Source organism: Protomyctophum parallelum (assembly GCF_964188405.1).
Source record: "Protomyctophum parallelum genome assembly, chromosome: 14".
Taxonomy (NCBI): domain Eukaryota; kingdom Metazoa; phylum Chordata; class Actinopteri; order Myctophiformes; family Myctophidae; genus Protomyctophum; species Protomyctophum parallelum.
The window spans coordinates 26,775,915-26,798,623 of record NC_139709.1 but is presented as its reverse complement, the minus strand read 5'-3'; the positions used below and the strand labels follow the sequence as shown (position 1 = coordinate 26,798,623).

The 22,709-nt window shown below is 40.6% G+C and overlaps 2 protein-coding genes across 4 annotated transcripts; both read right to left on the bottom strand.

The window, feature by feature from the left end:
* Nucleotides 1-2,687: 2,687 nt before the first annotated feature.
* cdc20 (cell division cycle 20 homolog) lies at nucleotides 2,688-7,381 on the bottom strand. The gene is made up of 11 exons (XM_083781156.1): nucleotides 7,280-7,381; nucleotides 6,795-7,001; nucleotides 6,493-6,635; nucleotides 6,314-6,410; nucleotides 6,089-6,214; nucleotides 5,626-5,822; nucleotides 5,425-5,519; nucleotides 4,407-4,641; nucleotides 3,946-4,071; nucleotides 3,237-3,354; nucleotides 2,688-2,993 (listed from the first exon to the last, which is right to left on the bottom strand). The coding sequence occupies exons 2-11, from the start codon at nucleotides 6,994-6,996 to the stop codon at nucleotides 2,809-2,811; spliced, it is 1,524 nt and encodes a 507-aa protein (XP_083637282.1). The 5' UTR covers nucleotides 6,997-7,001; nucleotides 7,280-7,381; the 3' UTR covers nucleotides 2,688-2,808.
* Nucleotides 7,382-8,361: 980 nt separating this feature from the next.
* Nucleotides 8,362-13,121, bottom strand: LOC310870110 (uncharacterized protein). Of its 3 annotated transcripts, XR_014570211.1 has the most exons (7): nucleotides 12,942-13,121; nucleotides 12,665-12,844; nucleotides 12,302-12,562; nucleotides 11,908-12,006; nucleotides 11,619-11,636; nucleotides 9,082-9,997; nucleotides 8,362-9,037 (listed from the first exon to the last, which is right to left on the bottom strand). XR_014570211.1 is itself a non-coding variant. In XM_083781162.1 (6 exons), the coding sequence occupies exons 1-6, from the start codon at nucleotides 12,997-12,999 to the stop codon at nucleotides 9,906-9,908; spliced, it is 708 nt and encodes a 235-aa protein (XP_083637288.1). In that variant the 5' UTR covers nucleotides 13,000-13,121; the 3' UTR covers nucleotides 8,362-9,905. The 3 variants fall into 3 exon arrangements, 1 of the variants encoding a protein (XP_083637288.1); XR_014570210.1 differs by having other exon boundaries at nucleotides 8,362-9,997; nucleotides 12,302-12,580; XM_083781162.1 differs by having other exon boundaries at nucleotides 8,362-9,997.
* Nucleotides 13,122-22,709: the final 9,588 nt, after the last annotated feature.

Sequence of the window (22,709 nt, the reverse complement as noted above, 5' to 3'; positions counted from 1 at the left end):
GATAAATTGCTGACTTGGTTGATTAATATACACAATGTAAATAGAAATGGTAATGAATTGGTCATTTTCAGAAAGGCTTTCGGTGAATCCACAGTGCACACTAACATAAAAGATGGAGCCTGCCATGACAATTTGCTAATGAATGTCAAGCACAACAGGTGTGCAACTGTGCATGCATACACGATAAACTCAAATCTAGTGACAAAGCCTTTCAGGCTGTAGTGCCTAAAGTCTTGAGAGCTGCAGCCTCTGTACATTTTTAGAAGCTGTTACATGATTTTATTTTCCATGCTTGAGATGAATTGTACAGCAGTTATCTGCTAGGCCTGAGGCCAATTCTAAAAACGCCTCTAAAACCTGACCTAAGTTTTCTGAAAGATTTCAAATATTTATATAGCATCACAAAATCTACATTTTTGAATACTGTATACTGTACAGAACCCCAAAATGGGTTCCCGGCCTGAGGGAGTAAAACAAAAAAAGGGGTTCCCGCCCAAAATGGGTTACCTCGTTTTGTCTTAATTGTACTGTATAAAGCACTTTGATCTTTAAATAGTGCTATATAAATAAAATGTACTACTTACTTACAGGTACAGGTTACATGGTAAAGCTACAAAACAGTTTAGTTACATGCCAGGGCTCTATATACTCCAGGACCTGGCTAAGATATGTATGCACTTCATTTAGCGGAGAATATCTCAACTGTTCTTGGCTAATATGACTTCTGCGAACAACTTGGGAACTGTGAGAAATTCTCTATCCGGGGCTAAATACCCGGAAATGACCACTACTTCAAATCTTCTAAACGGTTTGTGCGACAGATTTCCTGAGGTCCTCAAAATGTTCAGAATGCTCATTTTTGAATACTCAATAGAGTAGACCAACACACGGCGGTCATCTTTCCACAAGTTAATGGCAAGGTGGAAACTAGCCGCAATTTGCCATTGACCGCCCATACATGCAAGCAGACAAAGTCCTGTCCAATTGTATTAAATTACGTCAAACTCGCCAACATTGCAGCTGTATGAAAAGCTTGATCCTATCTGCAAAGTCTGTTTCATAAAATACCACCGTAGATGAGTTTTGAAGCGCTCGCTTTCAGTAAAGCAACATCCTGCTGCCTCCTGCATTGTGCAAAGAAAACACAGGATCGTTGAGTGATTATCCAATGAGCGCTTTCAAACTCCAAGTAACTCATGTCTGCCGTGGATTTTTATGAAAAATACTTTGCAGATAGAGGATAAGCTTTTCGTACAGCTGCAATGGTGAGTTTGATGTAATTTAATACAATTAGGTCTTTGTCTGGATGTATGGGCGGTCAATGGCAAATTGGCTAGTGTGCATATGCTCTATTGAGCATTCTCAACATTTTGAGTATCTCAGAACATCTACAACAATTTAGAAGAGGCATGTTTTAAGTGGCGGTTATTTAAAAGAGGGTGTGGCCATATTCAGGTATTTTGCCCCAGATAGAGAATTTCACAGTTCCCAAGTTGTTCGCGGGGTCATATTAGCCAAGAACAGTTTCCACTAAATGAAGTGCATACATCTAAGCTAATTACTTACACGCTTGTGTTGGGGGCTTGTACTTTCTGCAATTATGGTCTTCCTACTACCCATTGAGAATGTTGACCCTAGTGTCATGACTACTGATGAAACAGATTATGGTATACCATATACATCTTTATAGTAAACATTGTAGCAATTACAGATTACATTTAACTGTCAAGGAAACAAACCCGCAGATTGTAGCTTTAAACCAAGCTAACCTGTAATTCTTTATCATCCATTACTTTTAAGACATTTAAGGATTACCTGGAGACATACATCGGCATGGCAAGAGCCATTTATTTATTACATGTGCATCACATTCACAAATATATTAAATGCCCACACTAAACATTTCACCAAATGAAGCAGGCTTCGGTTAGGCGTAAAACATTGCAAAAGAACCCGACAGGATACTCAACCACTTCTGATTTAAATTCTAAAATTACAGTTTATACATGAGAAACTCTAAATGCAAAAAAAAAAAAAAAAAAAAAAAAAACTTTATTTGACCGCAATTAAAACTGTACACAATTGAATAAAACCCTTGGGGAATTTTACTTTCAAATATGTTCGGGATCATCATCTCAGGCTTGTGTGCACCAGACCGTTTAAGTTGCTTGATTCAGCATTTAGATATTAGATAGTCTAAGTATTTGTATACTCTGTACAGTGACAATAAATTGAATCTAATCTAGGGATGTACCGATGAGACATTTTGGCCGATATCATTCTGTATTAAGAAAATATATTAAATTTTGTCCATTCTGAAAAAAGGCTTATAAACACTGAATTTGAAGGGGGAAAAAGCAATGGGCCTCTATTCCAAAACTAGGGATGCAGTTATAAAAAATGTTCCAACTTGTAGACCCTTTTGAAAGCTTCCCCAGAAAACACTAGAATTTCAGCCTTCATCACAACAAAAGCCTTTTTCAGGCTTTAATTTAACATTATAAAATATATACTAAAACAGATATTTTACCGATAATTGGTTTAAGGCCAATATCGGCCGATACCGATGGGTTTGCCGATTAATCTCCCATCACTAATTTTATCAGACACTTCCTATACAACCCAGTCTAACTGCAAAACTCCCATTTTAACCAAGGGAGTTTTAAGTTTAGTATAGGATGTGTGTTTGATTAAAATAAATATAAAATATTGAACCAAGCAACAAAAACTGTCTGGGTGCTCATAAAAGCCTGAATAGAAGTTTGACCCCAAACATGTTTGAGTGCAATATCCCTTTAAACCTCAACTTTATCTGATGGCATGGTGACTAATTACGCCGCTGGTAGATTTGGCAGCACCTCTGTCCTTTGCCTTCTTTCTAATGGGGTCCAACTCAAAGCACTTCCAGAGGCGTACCGTCTCATCTCCGGCGACAGAAGCAATAGCGGAGCAGTCCGGGTTGGCAATCAAGTTCAGAACTCTGTCCTCGTGGCCTAAAAACAAGAGAAGCACATCTGCTGAGACCACAATATTGACACAGTATCGTTTTTTGATTGTATGCCCAAAACAGTTCAAGAAGGGGAAAAAAAAAAAAAAAAAGTAAAATTAAATATGACGATATATTTGATGTCAATGAGTATAGGTATCATTATTCTAAGCCCATGTTGCTGCTTGTTCCACATACAGCCAACAATTTCACCCACTAATGTGACAATAAACTGAAGTTCTTAACTTACCATTGAGTTCCACGACTTTGGAAAATGATGGGTACTTCCAAATGACAACATTGTTGTGAGCAAATCCATGGCCAGACACAAGCTCCTTGTAATTTGGTGCAAACACCAGCGAAGATATCTGAAAGGCAGAGTCATCATTCAGCTAGAGTGCTAGACTATAAAGCAGTGGTTTTCAACCCATCGAGGGATGTCCAAATGGACCCTTAGATTCGTTTTACACTCTCAAGAGTTTAATTGTTAAACATCTGCATTACTTCTTGTTAAACATCTACATTACTTAATTTAATAGTAGTCTACACAATTAGAGATTGTCATTTTGATGACGTTTGCCTGTCATCTCTCCTATGGTAACAACAATGATACATGATACAGCATGGAATTGTGCACAAAATCTTATCCACAAAACATTCTACATTTTGAGGCAGAGAGGCTAAATCTCATCAAATGTTGGTCCATGGCTCAAATACCAATAATGGACCTTGATAAGAAAAAAGGTTGAAAGCTACTGCTATAGATGAAAGCCACAGCTGTAACAGCCACACAGTGTGCATCATAGATTAGTTACCATCAATCTTAATATAACTACAATAGTTTCAGACAGTAATGAAGGGAATTAAGAGAGCCGTCTCATCTAGTTGAATGTGCTCAGTGTTTGTAGTTTTATGCAGATAGTAAGGTTTTTCTGGTTGAAGCAGAAGTGTGCCATTACCTGGGACTGAGTGTCAAGAGAACTGATGCAGGAGCCACTATTGACATTCCAGACACGGATGCATCTGTCGCTGGTACCACCACCAGATGCAAGGATGTTTGACTGCCATGGGCACCAGGCTAAAGCCTAAATTAAAAACAAACATAGAAAATAAATTAGAGCTCTATATTCAGACTGTACAGTCATATTTGCTTTTTCAACAGGGATCTATTTATCTCTCCAACTCTTTAAAATGCTCAGGAGATTATCAGTGTTCCAATTCCAAATTTGTCTGCTCATTTATCCTGCATAAAATATCCTCTCCCGATTGGATTAAATGTGTATGCCAACTAGAGAGAAGGGAGACTCCTGTTCCTGAACAAACCATGGGAATATAGAACTACTTTTCCCCCTCCATTTATTTACAAAGAATTATAATTATCACTTAAATCCTTTAACATAAAATAAAAAAAAGTGCCGACCTTGACTGCTCCAGTATGTTCACTAAAGGAGCGGATTGTTGCTGTTCCGGTGCTGCTGCTCTCCGCCACACCAGGCCACACGTGCACCATATTGTCATTGCCTCCACTAGCTAGGTATCTCCCATCAGGGGACCACTTCAGGCCACACACCTCCTGGGTATGGCCTGTCAGTGACACGATATTAGGGTGTGGCATCCTTACATCATCGTGGTGAATGCGTCCTGATCTGGAGCCGCTACAAGGAAAAATTAAAGGTGTCATGACATTTACTCACCCGTCACCAAGTGTGCCTTTTTGGCACCTATTTTTGTATGTACCTCCCCGCCGAATCACGCTTTTTTTAATGTCAATTGATTACAGTGGTTCCCCTCATAACACTTCCGTTTCGATCCGTTAAAGAAAGAAAACTGTACAAACCGTAAATGGAAAATTATTTTGCTTACAAAAAGTATGTTTTGGGTGGATTAAATGACAATCAAGAGACATGTTACATAGCAGATTTGTACTTATTGACTTCCGGCCAAACGGCTTTTAAGTTAAGAACCTCGCTCATTGACTTAGAATGCGTGGTGGCCTGCGCTACAATAAGCCACCAATAGATGCCGGTCAATGAGACAATTTATTTATTTTAAGTTTTGTGACTTTAATTACACCCACACAACCTGAATTTGAACCTTCAGTGGATTTTCTATGGTCTCAGGTTCTGTGTTCTGAAGCCTTTTTGGGCAAAATCCCTAAGTGACATTTGCTGGCAAACTCTAATTATATAAGATTCTACATAAAGTAGAATTCTACATTCTACTGAATGTTAAAAGTTCAGGTTTTTTTTGGGTGCAATTGAGCTCAGAAAACCTAAATAAATGCAAGACAAATTACAAAAAAGTAAAGTAAAGTAAATACCCAAGCAATTTTGTGACTCAAGAGTTGAATAATTAGCTTGCATTAGCACCATGTCCAAATAACTGCAAGGCAACCACAACACAACTCAGTTTTAGACATTCAATGTCAGAAATTGTACCTGGTTACTACATGCTCATTCCAACACAAGCTTCCAACTCTGGCTGAATGGCCGCTCATGGTACGTAAACGTTTCTCATTTGCAACATCCCACAACTAAGGAAGAAAAGTGCAAAAGGGAACAAATGGAGCAGCAAATTAATGTCATGAGATCCTGAACAGGATATGTGTGACGGCATGTGTTGTATGACATAATACTCACATGCACTTTGCAGTCACTTGTTCCAACAGCTAGGAAGTGGCCTTCTTTGCTGAAAGACACAGATGAGATGTACTCTTCTGAATTCTCCATCTTCATTAGTTGAGTGATATCTCCGGCAGTGGCATTCCACAGGTAGACACTGTCATGAAGAGCCACAGCAAGCATATTTTGACTGCTCCAGTCAAGCAGATTCAGATCTACAAGAATGCAGGCAAAAAAACAAAAACACTGCATGAGTATAAACCCAATGTGTAAAGCTGACAATTTCAAATACACAAATGCAAATAATGAATGTCTAAAGAGCCTGTACATAATAAGTAGCCTAACCGTCAATGCATGCAGCATCTTGGGAGATTAGATTAAAATTAGCATAACATACAAAAAGGAAATGTTTGTCTCCTCTGCATTTTTGTATGTACGTCTGACAATGCATGTTATTGAACATAAGGGATAAATATCTCACAGAAGTCATTCCTGAGATCCGGAGCGTCCAAGATTCTGTCAGGAACAGAAGATATGTATCTAGTCTTTTTGGAGGAGCCTGGAGTCGCGCCTTGACTGTAGAGGACTTTTAAGTTGTTCTGATAACCTGTGGAATTGGAGAAAAGTATAATCATAACTCCCTGCTTCTTGATTCTATATCCATATTTAAAAAAAATGAACAAGTACCTGGCTGTAACTAAATTACCTTCTGGAGCGTTAAGTGGCTTTCCTCCAAAGTGCAAGATCTTAGCTTCTTCGATGTTACAGCCATTAAGTGCGACAGACCAAGCTGTCCGGTTTTCCTTCAAAGACAACATTTAAGGATTAACAAACAGTCTTTGAAAATGTATGTGCGGTAAACACAATGGCATAAAACAAACTTACTGCCGCAGCTGTAGATTCGTTGGTGTCCATAGGCTCATTTTCCTTTGTAAGTAGGAAGCTTGCCACGTCCATCTGCTTGCCGTTTCTGGTAGGAATGTACCGGTCACCCCCTGCTTTGGATGGTGTACACTTCACATTTTTACCTAGGAATAAAGCATTGTTCAATTCACATATATGAAATGAGAGTAAAATCAAGTTTTAACTTGCCATTTGTAAAAGTATGAACAAATGCAACCAAATGGACCCTCCATTTCTCTTTTTTACAGTACCCTTCTCAGTCCGAGTTACAGTGAGCAAGTTACCTGGAGTTTTGTTTGGCGTTTTGCTGGGCGTTTTTGACAAACTCTGCGACTTGTTACCAGATTTCCCTGGTGTAAGACTGCTGTTGCTCAACGGGGCTGAGCAGCTGGCCTTTCTCTGCCACCTGGGCATGGGTGCGTTTGTGATCGGCATGTCCAGCTTCATGATGTTTTGAATGTCGTTCTCAAATCCAAACTGAGCCATGGCAACTGCACAAAAGACGTAGATCACAAGCCGATATTAACGCAACTTAATTTAGCCAACGTTACTTTAACCTGTTGTTAATCGGTACCGCCCGGGATAATGGCGTCGTTACCCAGTCTTGTTATTAGCATTATAAAATAGTTCGTTAGCTACATTGCTAACATTACGTTAACGTTGCAACATACACGGTGTTTTCTTCCAAAACAAAACACGAATTTCAACGTGATATTCCTGTGTTAACTTACTTGTCTTGATTGATTTAATACATAACCCGTAAATTTACCTCTGAACGAAGCGTTGATCCTGCAGTAGTCTGAATGAAATTAATCAGTCAGAGAAATAATGAATTTTATTTTCAAATGTTTCGCCGAGAGAACAACGCCTGCTTTAAATGTCCCACTGCGCTCTCGTGATTGGTCAATTCAAAACGTCGCCAAGCTAGCATGAGTATAGATTGATATGATTGGTTGAGAGACGCAAAACAATGTCTCTGGACAAGTCAAGAGCAAACGACACCACCATGCCTCCATGCCATAAAAGGTGGCAGACTAAAGTCTACCGCCGCCTATAGCAGGCCAATATATATATATATATATATATATAATATTATGGTGAATCATGACTGACCATAAAATATTTGATTGTGTCAAAACGTCAAATAATATTATTTGTATTTAGAAGTTAGGCACAAGCACAACATATTTGTCATGTCACATCACATCAGCATCAATCTCGTTTTTGAGAACAAAATATAATATATGGTGTCAAAACATATTTGAACCCATTTTGACATTGAATCACAGATTCTTATTATGATTTTCTTAATACTCAGTGTTCCATCCATTCATACCCCATGTTGCTTGCTTGCTTTATTAACCTTTTATGTTCGACTTACTGTGAAGTATTTGAATTTAAAGCCTGTGAGGCACTTTGAACTGGTTGCAACCCTGTATGGAATACTTTATACAAATAAAGTTTATTATTATTGAAATCTCTATGGGAAAAATTTATGGGCTTTTTTGATCAGTGGAACCACAAAAGCACTGGGCCGTTAGGCTGATATGAGCGTTATGCTGTGGGAGAGTTTTAGTATGGAATATGGATGTAGTCTCACGTAACCAGACAACTATTCCACAATCTTTGAATCATGCTTGAAAATTGTGAGAGGCAACAGGCTGGAGAGACTAGTATGGAATCTGTACCCCAATCTATTACTTCAAGTTCAACCTTGGATCTTGACAAGAGGTGAACAAGATTTTTTTTTTACCAGATAAACCAGAGGCCGGTCAATAAAAACAAAATATTTCATAAAAATTATCTTTAATATGATTTTCAATAAAACTTACACAAAGACTCAACAGGAAACAAAATGCATATCCAAAACATTTGATAAACAATATATAAATGGAAATATTTGCACTTAGACCAGACTAGATAGTCAGACCAATTGACAAACTGTCACTCCAGTGTTAGATTCTAAAAACAAAACACTAATTCAAAAGCTTGATTTTGGATCATGTTTGTAAGGCAATCTGTGTGAATTAAAAATGTGGATCAATTTACACACACACTTAAATTTAAACATATGTATATATATTATATAAAGACACACACACACAGTGTATAAATCAGTCATATAAATATACTATATATTCAAATGCACCAATGTATATATTATATAGAGTATATACACACACACACACACAATATAAATATACTGTATATTCAAATACACCAATGTAAAGCAAGGAGTAGACACATACTGTGTACAACCAACCAGTTCTCACCCAATTGAACAAGGTGAAATAGCACGGATTGGCTATTTTCCATACATACACGCCTAGAACACCCCCAAATCCATACATATTACACTGAAATCCTCCCCATAGACTGTGACGGAGGGACTACAGTTCTACAGAACTTGAGCCACAAGAGACAGAGTTGCCATGTCGAACGTTGCGAAGTTCGGTAGAGTGGACGGTAGAGTTGTAAGTTGTAACCCAATAGCACAGAATCGTAAATGATATCAAACACGAATCATCTCACCCAAACACTGTGAAATAGCACGGATTGGAATTTCCGTACATACAATACTAGTGAAACCCACGCCTCTGTCGCGGTAAAAAAAACGTAGTATAATATGTACAGATTTGGGGGTTTTCTATGCGTGTATACAGAATTGTGCTATTTCACCGTGTTTGGGTGAGATCGGGCTGGTACAACATTCTAAAGTGCGAGAAACAAACTTGCGAAGAGGCCAATACGCTGACGTTGCAACAGATTGTTGAGGAACACTTTGGTTGCACTTACTGACCTATCTACAGTAACTATAAATGCACCACGTCACACACAGACTGTGTGTGTGTGTGTAGTACGGTTGTAATCCACGCAACTTGAGAACCGTTTGCGCCACCGACTTCAAATTTGACACACACGTTCCACACCACCACAGGGAGAGCAGTGCCCAGCCTCGAGTCGGTGCCATACACCGTTGTCCAGAAACACCACAAAAGGCTCTGGTCAGGCTCTGCCAGTGGACCCAATGAGCCCAAGTCCCCTCACCTGTGCAATTTCCAGCCTCTGCCTCAGCCAATTGATTGCCATGGCAACCCCACACCTGTCAATTGATTACTTAACCAGTCCACTTTTCACAGTCAGTTTGCACTCTTCAGGCACAGGCAGACAGATACAGAGATCTCCATATACAGTATGGGCAAAAAAGGGACAAAGAAAGATAGTTAAAACGGGTGCTATGACAAGTTGACAACGGGTATTATTAGGTTCCCAAGTTGCATCGTTTTCAAGTAGGCTGTTGGCTGACGGGCACGTACAGGTCTAGTTGTCAATGATTATGGAAAAGGAAATGAATACAAGAACTGAGGATGACATACAAGAGCCGGGTCTTTGTATTACAAGGCCTGGTAACCACTATGATGGCCCTTTCCATCTTGATACACTTCTGTGATGTCCTGAGGATAGTGTATAACTGAGCCAATGACACCTGTGGGGAAGGAAATCACACACACACGGTAAATGGTGCATTTATATAGCACTTTTATCCAAAGTCCTTTACATAGACATATAGATACTGTACATAGATACACACATATTACATTCACCCATTCACACACCGATGCCGGAGGAAACCATGCAAGGCACCACCAACCTACACATCAGGAGAAATTGCTGACAAGGACACTTTGACACCAACTCTGGGGGAGCCCGGGATCGAAGTGGGAACCATTCGGTTCCCATCCGACTGCTCTACCAGTCACTCTACCCCTGAGCCACTGACGCACGCACGCACACATAAGCCTTTTTGTCTTGCCCAGTACACACATGACCAAGTATAAATCAGTCATTATTGTAGGCACCAAAATTCTTTGTTTATTTATTTTAATTAATTAATGTGTCCTTCCTAAATGATGACATAATGTCAACCAGTCAGAGTCAGAGAGTGGTGGTTGGTTGTCATGGTTACCCTAATTACCTGTCTGTGGGTGATGGCACTCAGGTGTGACAGGGGGAAGGCTACACAGTTTTCGACCATGCGTGGTCATGGTGGCGTTCAGTCACAGTGTTTGTTTTGTAAGTTTAAGTATATTTAAGTTTTGAGTGCTGCTGCAAGAACGTGGATGTTGATAATAAATGGATTGACATATCCAAAATAGCCGCAACTTGCAACAATAGACATGACTATGAGCTACTTTCTGTCAAGAAATTCTGTGCAGGTGATTCTTTTTCTAAGTGTTGGAGTTTGGAAGCACTAGTTTTTATTAACGGGTCGCGCTGCTACCTACTGCATTATGTGCAAATTTGAAACCTGGTGGTACCCAGGGCCGTTCAGTGACTTCGACGAGTGCTTCCAAATTCCAACTCTTAGAAAAAGAATCACCTGCACAGAATTTCTTGACAGAAAGTAGCTCATAACATGTCTATGGTGGATTTTTATGAAACAAACGCTTTGCAGATTGAAAGAGGATAATTCAAGCTTTCCCTACAGCTGTAATGTTGGTGAGTTTAACGTTGTTTAATACAAGCATATCGCAAAAACAATTTGGATGAGTGGGGAGTCAATGGAGGGTATTGCCACTCTAGATTCATCCCATTATAAAAAAATCTAGAGTTGCAAATTGCGGCTATATCCAAAAGAGATGCAACGACTGGACATTGAATTAATCATGCACACGTTAAACTAAAAGTCAACCCAGTTGCCCTGCTGTATAGTCTAAAATAAAGGCTTTACAATTGTAAACAATGAGTTGCTCAGCCTCAGAGATCTGCAAGTATGAATTATCTTACTACGGGCACGCTACCACTTCAGCTTTACATCTGATATACAATGACTGACTGTTGTTTTTCTGTCATTCTCATTCCTGTCACTGGGTGAAATGGCACATAGTAACTTTAACTCATAAAATGTGATTGAGGACAGAATCATTCAGGAATTGCATACCCATGTGACAACCCCCCTCCCCCATCACACACACACACACACACACACACACACACACACACACGTTAAATTACCATGAGGTGGATATGTTTTTTTGCTTTAATTTTCTATCAATCTTCACCCATGCCTGTTAACTGAAATGTCTAACAAAATGAGAAGTGCTTACCTCCAGGGTGTCTCATTCCTGGAAGCAGAAAAGAAAATCCCATGACCATACAGAACATTCTCATGAGTATGAGACTTCATGTGACCTCAAATGCATAATGTTTTACATAATGAAGCTTGTGTAATATAGAGAGGAAAAGACAATAATATGATAAGTAAAGAGACCTAAAGTGAAACACTGCAATTATTTGATTTAAGGATTATTGTGTTTGTTAACATAATAGAACAATAGAGTGAATAAAACTGTCTTGGGCAGGGCTAAATATAGTTGCAGAGACAAATTCACTCACCTTGCTTTTTAGATATGAGTAGGCTGACCAACATTAGCCCAATAAAAGCCAGCAGTGCCAAGATTGGTATCAAAATAGCAGGCATAGCCACCTGTGGAACTAGCACAATATTCCCAATTATTGTATAGAACTTTGCATAGGTAGTTCAGACCAGGTCACAGTTCAGAATGTGGGGTAACAGGTTTGTCAAATAGGCTATGCACCTTCACTGTTTGTTTTTGTTTTTTAAGTGTTTTTTAAGTTCCTTAAGTTATGTGTGTGGGTGGGTGGCTGGGTGCGTCTGAGCATGAAAACAGCATGGTTGTTTTTCAACACCTAACACACACAAACAGCCAGGGGAATATGGTGTGCAGAATTAGACAGTGAAATGTGAAAGAATATTAGGCTATTCTACCAGCTTTGTCTTCAGAAAGCCTCAACACTTTCATAAGCTTAGAGCATCCCTCCTGAAGCTGAATCCTCTCCTTCCTGGTGCGCTCTGGTTCCTGGTCCCATCTTGTTTTGAGTGGCACTGCTTGGGGTCTCTGGGCTGTCCATGTGTCAGTGGTTCGGTCCAGAATCAAGTATATCGCCCCGTCGTAGAAAAGACTGTCGGTCAAATGCACCTGTGACCCGTCCAGTTTACATTCACGCAAACGGATAAAAGTGTGGTTGTCTGCGGAATAAGACATTTCTAAATACAAAAAAAAGAATCCTCAGTAGGCCTATACATTACTGAACTGACTAGACGTCTACAGCCACACAACGGGATGCTTACCTGCAGTCTGGTTTAATTCGATTACTTCAGCCTCAAGGGATCTGAGGGGAGAATCCACCGACAACGTCTTTATAATATCAGAGACTTCTCTACTCGGGGGAGACAATCCGTTGACAAGGACCCGATCAACGGTCTCCGCCCTGCCGACCATTCCCGTGTGTTGGATCTGAATTACCGTGTCTAAAGTTAACAGTTAAAAGTTAATACGTCGTAATTGGGGCTTTATAGCCGCCACAATAACAGCCTAGGGGCAATAACAATAACAAGTTATACTTACCAATTGCAAAACCCCACGATAAGTGGCACAACAAAATGATGGTAAATGATGAATACATTTGAAACACAATAGGCCTATAGGCTACGAGATAATTTCAAAATGCAACTTCAGAACCTAATACGATTACTTTAATCCGTTTAAGTTAATCGCCAGAGACACAAGAAAATAGTGTTTCTAGCATTGTAGATGTCACTGCGCTGCCTGCCTGGTAAATGTTTTCTTTAAATGCACAAGGACTTGGCTTTTGATTGGTTAGTGAGTGTTGATGGGAGGTGCCCAGTGTGTTCTGACAGTTCATTATTTTCAGTAGTAAGCTTAATCATTGGTTGGTTGAACTTGAGACTCTCTGGGGACTGTCATGATCAAACCTATTATATGGCTCACTATCGGTCTCAACGATGGTAGCCTAGCCCTAGATACTAACTCGCTGTGATGTTTTAAATCAGGCTAATGGAGGTGTGGCTGTGGTTTTGGCATGGGGTTTCAGTGAGGGCCGTTCTGTGCACAACATTGTGGTTTAAAAACAAACAAACAGGACTCCCAGTTACAGCTGCCTATAATGTAGATCTGCTGTATTAGCTATTTTGGAAATAAAATGCATGCTCCCAAATGTACTTAACTTAATTATAGGCTATTACTACTGTACTACTACGACTACTCCTACTACTACTACTACTGTATACTATAATACCAGTAAGACGCCTAAGGGTGAGAATTAAGCGACCTCGCCCCTTTGAGTACACATCAGCCTCGTTGACGGCAGACTGCTGGGCGGTCGCTGGCGCTTTGGCATGGGGGTTCAGATCAACAGGAAAGAATTATGTAGCCTACTGGCCATATAAGGAGCATGCCTTGTGTGTACAGGGTTTGATTAGGTCAGATCAACATATGGAATGTCAGAACAGGTCAAAAACCAAGTGTCACTGTTGTGCAGCCTAACACACATACATATCTTTCATATACTGTATCAGTACAGTACAGTACAGTACAGTACAGTACAGTACAGGGACCCCCACATGGTAACTCTGTCATTGCTCAACCGTTTCGGACACGGGGCGGCTTGCCGGAACCGGCCTGGCCCCATGGGCGCGTCCCCCCGGGGACCCCTACATGGAGTTGCACCACTTACTTCACACGCGTGTGATTTTTCAGTAATTACTTTAATAGAATCGTGTTTTGCCTTAAACTACATTGCTCAGCCCAGCAGTCTGCCGTCAACGAGGCTGTACTCAAAGGGGCGAGGTCGCTTAATTCTCACCTGTAGGCGTCTTTGGCAGTGGCACTCTTGCATATGTACATTGCTGAACATTGACATAATGCTTATATTATTATTATAATAACTGTTCATAAACAGCATTCATGTACATTCCTTAATATATTTTCTCCTCCGTGTCATCAGTGCCCATAGGGTTGGTGTGGAGTTTGCATGTTCTCCCTGTGTCTATAGGGTAGGTATACACTCACAAAAAACATGCAGTAATTCTGATGGAGGGGAAAGGAACTGGTTGGCCTGATGTGTTCCTTCCACGCACTACGTTCAACCGGGGAAACTCCTCCCTGTCAGGTGAAAAGAAGCGGCTTGGACTCCTCATGCATTGAAGGAAGCATGAGGTCAGTCCGTTGCTCTCCCCAGGTTGGCAGAAAGAGTGTAGAGCCCAGGATTACAATTAGCTAATTGACACTGGGTGAAAAAATGGGTTACAAAATCGTGGGATAAATATTTAGAGAAAAAATCATCCTTAATATATTCATTGTTTAGATATTGTGTACATTATGCTTATTATTATTATTACTTGTTACTTGCGCAAGCAGAGCGCGCAAGTAATAATTTCGCCCAGTCTCTTTCGCCGTGACAGCCAACCCGCCATTTGATGTTTATGCAAAAAAACATCATATCTGTGCCTGTTTTGCTGGGACCAGATTACACAAATGACCATATTTCTTACGTCATCATTGAGAGCTATAGTCATACGTATACTATATACATAATCAGTAACAATAAAATAGCAAATTGTGCCTGATCTGCTGGGACCAGAGTATGTGGTGTGTATATGTATGACTAGCTCTCAATGATGACGTAAGAAATATGGTCATTTGTGTAATCTGGTCCCAGCAAAACAGGCACAGATTAGATGTTTTTTTGCATAAACATGAAATGGCGGGTTGGCTGTCACGGTTTTTGGCGCAAAGTAACCACAGTATACCGCTAATCAACTTACAACTACATACTCTATATGTATATGTATACGTATGTCTTACGTCATCATTTAGAGCTACTCATACGTATACTATATACATAACCAGTAAAAATAAAATAGCAAATTGTGCCTGATCTGCTGGGACCAGAGTATGTGGTGTGTATTTGTATGACTAGCTCTCAATGATGTCGTAAGAAATATGGTCATTTGTGTAATCTGGTCCCAGCAAAACAGGCACAGATTTGATGTTTTTTTGCATAAACATAAAATGGCGGGTTGGCTGTCACGGTTTTTGGCGCAAAGTAACCACATTATACCGCTAATCAACTTACAACTACATACTCTATATAGTATATGTATATGTATACGTATGTCTTACGTCATCATTTAGAGCTAGTCATACGTATACTATATACATAACCAGTAAAAAATAAAATAGCAAATTGTGCCTGATCTGCTGGGACCAGAGTACGTGGTGTGTATTTGTATGACTAGCTCTCAATGATGATGTAAGAAATATGGTCATTTGTGTAATCTGGTCCCAGCAAACCAGGCACAGATTTGCTGTTTTTCTTGCATACGCATAAAATGGCGGGTTGGCTGTCACGTTTTTTGGTGCAAAGTAACCACAGTACCGCTAATCAACTTACAACTACATACTCTATATATTATATGTACGGTATACGTATGTCTTACGTCATCATTTAGAGCTACTCATACGGTACGTATACTATATACATAACCAGTAAAAAATAAAATAGCAAATTGTGCCTGATCTGCTGGGACCAGAGTACGTGGTGTGTATTTGTATGACTAGCTCTCAATGATGACGTAAGAAATATGGTACCCAGGGGGCAAAGGGGGTTGACCTGCATTTGCCATGACCTCAAAGGTTGTCCACCAGAAATAGTATCTATGACCCCGTAGGATCACAACCTATATGGACAACCCGGTCAATTCTTTGCTGGAAGTCCAATATGGCCGCCGCAATATTGGCCCCTATTAGTTATAATGGGGGGTGAATAGGGCAAAATTTTAAACCAAAACCAAAATCCACTAAACTTCTCAGGTTGATCAATGATATAAATATGAACATTTTTTGTATTGAAAGTTTCCATGAATTTCAATATGGCCGCCACAATATGGCCGCCACAATATTGGCACCCAGAAAATAGGTTTGGCTCTAACTTCTGAACCAGATGAGCTAGAAACGCAAACTCGGTGTCTATTTCATGTTTTCTGACCATGAGAGACTCAATGGAATACCTATTTTCATTATTGGGTGTGTCTGGACCCTTATTGTGCATATTTACAAGATGGTGGCTACCCGAAATAGTGCTTTACCATGATTTCTACCATGATTGTTGACTGTTTTAGCAAACACAAGCAATATTAATCCATTGGCTAAGATTTATGACACAAAAGGGACATATATCTTTGACCTTGCATATTGTCATTTCCCCTCAGATCCTATGTAGAGTTGTAGGAATGATTTAAGATAAAATCAGAGACCAAAACAATGTATCTTAGAGATTACTTTACTATGGGAATGATACTATGGGATTGAATGGGACTGAATGGGAGTGACAGTCCCATAGTAACAGTACCTCCCATTCACTCCCTCACTCCCATTCAGTCCCATTCACTCTGAATGGGAGTGAATGGGAGTGACAGTCCCATAGTAACAGTACCTACCATTCACTCCCATTCACTCCCTTTCAGTCCCATTCACTCTGAATGGGAGTGAATGGGAGTGACAGTCCCATAGTAACAGTACCTCCCATTCACTCCCTCACTCCCATTCAGTCCCATTCACTCTGAATGGGAGTGAATGGGAGTGACAGTCCCATAGTAACAGTACCTACCATTCACTCCCATTCACTCCCTTTCACTCTGAATGGGAGTGAATGGGAGTGACAGTCCCATGGTAACAGTACCTCCCATTCACTCCGATGCAGTCCCATTCACTCCCCCATTCACTCCCATTCACTTTTATTCACTCCCATTCAGTCACATAGTAACAGTACACCCCATTCACTCCCATTCAGTCCCATTCACTCCCATCGTGTCAGTCCCATAGTAACAGTACCTCCCATTCAGTTACATTCCTTCCCATTCACTCCCATAGTATCAGTCTCATAGTAACAATACCTCCCATTCACTCCCATGCACTCCCATAGTATCAGTCCCATAGTAACAGTACCTCCCTTTCACTCCCATTCAGTCCCATTCAGTCCCATAGTATCAGTAACTCCCATTCACTCCCATAGTATCAGTCATATAGTAACAGTACCTCCCTTTCACTCCCATTCAGTCCCATACAGTACCTCCCATTCACTCCCATTCAGTCCCATGCACTCCCATAGTATCAGTACCATAACTAAAAAACGTTGCATGGATGCACCTGGGACGTATCCTCAGTGATGTATCCTGAGGTCAACGGGGTTTCGGGTCTCTCAACATCATACCCCTCACTCAGGCGACCCAGCCGGGGTTGATCAAGTCCCGACTTACGTCTCAGTAGCTAAACCCTCAATCAGTCCCACTAGGGAAAAACCAGCGGCACACAATCCGTTGGAACTACTCCAGAACTACTCTGCCAGGGCTGGGAGGTACACTTCTGGCACATGGAGGGACTAGGCTCTGTGGGTTGTCTCCTGGTCGGGCCCCTCCTACGTCTCACCAGGTCCACTCCTGCTCTCACCAGGAGTAGAGCAAGGACCTGTGCGTTGCACCAGAGTCCCAGCACCAGACAGTTCATTCAGGAGTGGTGGGCATTGGGCAATGGTTCCACAGGGTCATGGTGCTGCGGTTCCGCTTGCTGCTTGCATGGCCCTCCCAAAGGCCTCACCGAGGGTTGTTGGACTTCCTCCTCACGGAGGACACAGGCTGGGGCACTAACCCATACTGCTCACCCGGGTGCCGTCTACATTCCGGCTGTCACCCGTCTCTCCGGTGTCACCAGACTATACCTGGTTGTCACAGTCTATTCCTATGAGTCACTATATAAATAGAAGAACTATAACTAAAAAACATTGCATGGATGCACCTGGGACGTATCCTCAGTGATGTATCCTGAGGTCAACGGTGTTTCGGATCTCTCAACATCATACCCATCACTTAGGCGACCCAGCCGGGAGTGATCAAGTCCCGACTTATGTCCCAGTAGCTACCCTCAATCAGTCCCACAAAACATGGGGCACACAATCTGTTGGAACTACTCCAGAACTACTCTGCCAAGGCTGGGAGGTACACTTCTGGCACATGGAGGGACTAGGCTCTGTGGGTTGTCTCCTGGCCGGGTACTGTTACCCATAGTAACAGTACCTCCCTTTCACTCCCATTTACTCCCATTCACTCCCATAGTATCAGTCCCATAGTAACAGTACCTCCCATGCACTCCCATAGTATCAGTCCCTTAGTAACAGTACCTCCATTTCACTCCCATTCAGTCCCATTCACTCCCATTCTATCAGTCCCATAGTAACAGTACCTCCCATTCAGTCCCATTCACTCCCATTTTGAAAGGTGTGTTAAAATGGCCTAAGTCACATTTTATTATGACTTAGGCAAAATAATATCTCCCTCTTGACATAGGCCATTGTTTTAATAGGGTGTAACAGGAAGGCCTTTTACATTAGGGCTCGGGTGATTTTACCAGAGGTGGCCAGCATCACCAGGTGGTGATTTAGGCCAAAAAAGCAATTTGGCAAAAAATGACTTAGGCAATTAGTTTAATAAGGTGACGATATTCAAAACAGTCAACAATCATGGTAGAAATCATGGTAAAGCACTATTTCGGGTAGCCACCATCTTGTAAATATGCACAATAAGGGTCAAGACACACCCAATAATAAAAATAGGTATTCCATTGAGTCTCTCATGGTCAGAAAACATGAAATAGACACTGATTTTGCGTTTCTAGCTCATCTGGTTCAGAAGTTAGAGCCAAACCTATTTTCTGGGTGCTAATATTGTGGCGGCCATATTGTGGCGGCCATATTGAATTTCATGGAAACCTTCAATACAAAATATGTTCATATTTATATCATTGATCAACCTGAGAAGTTTAGTGGATTTTGGTTTTGGTTTAAAAATTTGCCCTATTCACCCCCCATTATAACTAATAGGGGCCAATATTGCGGCGGCCATATTGGACTTCCAGCAAAAAATTTACCGGGTTGTCCATATAGGTTGTGATCCTACGGGGTCATAGATACTATTTCTGGTGGACAACCTTTGAGGTCATGGCAAATGCAGGTTTCCTAAAAAAAGGGTGGTTTGCCCCCTGGGTATGGTCATTTGTGTAATCTGGTCCCAGCAAAACAGGCACAGATTTGATGTTTTTTTGCATAAACATAAAATGGCGGGTTGGCTGTCACGGTTTTTGGCGCAAAGTAACCACAGTATACCGCTAATCAACTTACAACTACATACTCTATATAGTATATGTATATGTATACGTATAATTTACAATTTACAATTTACAATTTAGGCATTTAGCAGACGCTCTTAATCCAGAGCGATTTACATTTAAGCAAGTATGTCGTATGTCTTACGTCATCATTTAGAGCTAGTCATACGTATACTATATAGGCTACATAACCAGTAAAAATAAAATAGCAAAATTAGCGGTATACTGTGGTTACTTTGCGCCAAAAACCGTGACAGCCAACCCGCCATTTTATGCGTATGCTATAAAAGAAGATATTTCCATTGAAATAATTCTAAATGAAATCAGGATATTAGAAAAAGTAGAACACGTATGTATACATGTAAAAGATAAAGATCTATATATCATTCTTATGTACAGATCACCTAAAACAGACCTTTCGAAATTAAACACATTTCTCGAAAACATGGTAAAGTATCTATAATCTCTGACTTCTGCAATTATGATAATAGGAGATTTCAATGAAGACCATAATACTGAGAAAGATAGAAGTATAAAGACCTACATGTCAAGATTAGGCTTTAAACAATTAAATACAAATCCAACTACAGATTACGGAAGTATTTTAGATCATGTATATTTTAACAAATGTGAAAGTATTATTACATAAATTGAAGTTAGAGACACATATTACTCTGATCATGATTTAGTATTAATATCACTATAGTCCAAGATGAAATACATTGAAAACAATTGACAATTTACAATAAGTAATACAATAATTATACTGTATAATATATTTTAATTCAGTTTATATACTTTTTTTTCCTCACATATCAATGATTTATTTTTCTTTGAAAAACTAAAAAGGGATCTAGAATATATCTACATCGATAAAACTGTATTTCTTATATAGATAGAAACTTGAACCATACTTATTTACTAGGTGTTTACATGCATAAAGTAGATAGGTAGCAAATAGTTACACCTAATAATTAGACATTTCAAACGTTCCTTCACAGAGATACGTTCCTTCACAGAGATTCCACAGTTTACAGAATAATTATACTGTATAACATATTTTAATTCAGTTTATATACCTTTTATTTTCATCACATATCAATGATTTTTTTTTTTTTACATGGTGTGGATACTGAGATTTGACAGTTTACAGCGGTCGAAAGTACTTGCGCGCTCTGCTTGCGCACTAGTTGGCCATTTATGGCCTACTAGTGTGCAACAAGCAAGTATGCACTCGACAGAGTGCAGTTATTATTATTATTATTATTATTTTGTATTTCTTTTAATGTATGATACATATCTATTCATTGAAAGACCCCTGACTGATAAGGCCATTCACACGCAATTCAATTTAGCTGTTTTGATGGATTCAATAATGCATTCAGAAAGGGCTTACTTGGTCTACAGTCTACTCTACACAATATTGCTGCATGAAGCTTTCCCAATAACCTATGGCTATGACCTGATGAAGATGTATTGACATCGAAACATTGACGTTTTGCCTACACCCTGTAAATAAAAGGTTGTCCAACCGAGACTACTCCAGTGTCTTCATGATTGACCCCTTGGGTCCTCAGTAATACACCCACCAAGTGTGAAGTGGATCAAGGTCAAGTTATTTCCCCCAAAATGGAATGCAATTTGTGTTACAGCTAGTATACAAAAGATGTTGTTAAAACTTTGACTATCACAACAGCCTTTCTTGTGTTTATGTCAGTACATCCTATGCATCAGTGAATGCAGAACATCTTGTTCCTATAAAGGATAGGCCTATCAGTAGATAGTGATACGTGGTGTCAGTTGAATGAATTTTTCAGTCTTCTAAATATTTCTGTAAGTTTAAAAAGCCTACAAAGATAACTTGGGGGTAAACTCTTGATTACATTAACTTTGATTACATTAACTATCTGGGACTGGGAACTCAGTTCAAGACTGGGGATGCAAGGAGCGTCTGGCAAGGGCTCCGGGAAATAACTGAATTCAGAGGGCGACCCAGAAGCACAGAGCCTCTGACTCCCTCCCCAATGAGCTGAACACCTTCTTTGCACGGTTTGAGACAGAGGGCACCAACACCAGTCTACCAGTAGCCTGCTATACCGCAGGAGGCCAGCCCATGTGCAGGTGGATACTGGACTTCTTGTCGAACCGTGCTCGGGTTGTGCAGATGAGGAACATAACACCCGACCCAATGACCCTCAACACTGGTGCACCCCAAGGCTGTGTGCTCAGCCCCCCTCTCAATGGAGTTGCAGTGGAGCGCGTCATGAGTTCAAGTTCCTTGGTACACACATCGATGAGGACCTTAAGTGGGCTACTCACACCACTCATGTGGTGAAAAAGGCACAACAACACTTGTACGGCTTACGGCACTTGAAAAAGTTCAAGGTCAGCCCCTGAGGTTGTTCTATAACTGCACCATCGAGAGCATCCTAACGGGTGGAACGGTGGAACCATCGTGTGGTACGGGAGCTGCACTGTCCGCCAGCAGAAGGCACTAGGTAGTGAAAGCAGCCCAGCATATAATTGGAGGTGAGCTTCCCTCCCTCCAGGGAATATACAAAAGCTGAAGCGTGGCCAAGGCGAAACGGATTGTTAAAGATGTGCATCATCCCAGCCACAGCCTGTTTGAACCATCTAAGCGGCCGCGGCCAGGCAACCGGTTCCTCAGCCTCGCCAGCCGCACACAGAGACTATGGAACACATTCTTCTTTTCCGCCATCAGACTTATAATGAATAGACACTGAACATTACAAGGCCCGGACTATATGGCCATAGGCCTATGTCTGAGGCAAATGAAATGGCTTTCTGCATTTTTGCACCTGAGAGATCTTGCACTTTTCATTAGTTTTAGAGATAGTTTTAAGCACTTAGTTTTTACATAATTACTTGACACTAGACTGTAGCTCTTGTATGGGTTTTTAACAATGAATTTCATGTGCCTTTTACTCTGTAACTGGTATTGCTGACAAAGTTGAACCTTGAAAAAACACACACACACACACACACACGCACACGCACACGCACACGCACACGCACACGCACACACACACACACCGGTATGTTGGACTGGTCTTTGCATCGCGCTATGAGCGCCCTCTTGTGACAAACAGCGTTATGAGTTCCAGATGTTCTGCCACCTGATTGGTTGAGCGCGGT

What these genes read in the sequence shown, in the direction of transcription:
- cdc20 (XM_083781156.1), bottom strand. Translation starts at nt 6,996, where the DNA reads ATGGCTCAGTTTGGATTTGAGAACGACATTCAAAACATCATGAAGCTG. An exon ending in GGATCTCAGGAATGACTTCT is followed by an intron (nt 5,823 to 6,088) that starts GTGAGATATTTA and finishes GCATTCTTGTAG; the next exon opens with ATCTGAATCTGCTTGACTGG. An exon ending in AACATACTGGAGCAGTCAAG is followed by an intron (nt 4,072 to 4,406) that starts GTCGGCACTTTT and finishes TTTTTAATTTAG; the next exon opens with GCTTTAGCCTGGTGCCCATG.
- LOC310870110 (XM_083781162.1), bottom strand. Translation starts at nt 12,999, where the DNA reads ATGTATTCATCATTTACCATCATTTTGTTGTGCCACTTATCGTGGGGT. An exon ending in ATCGTGGGGTTTTGCAATTG is followed by an intron (nt 12,845 to 12,941) that starts GTAAGTATAACT and finishes TGTTAACTTTAG; the next exon opens with ACACGGTAATTCAGATCCAA. An exon ending in CGAATTAAACCAGACTGCAG is followed by an intron (nt 12,563 to 12,664) that starts GTAAGCATCCCG and finishes CTTATTCCGCAG; the next exon opens with ACAACCACACTTTTATCCGT.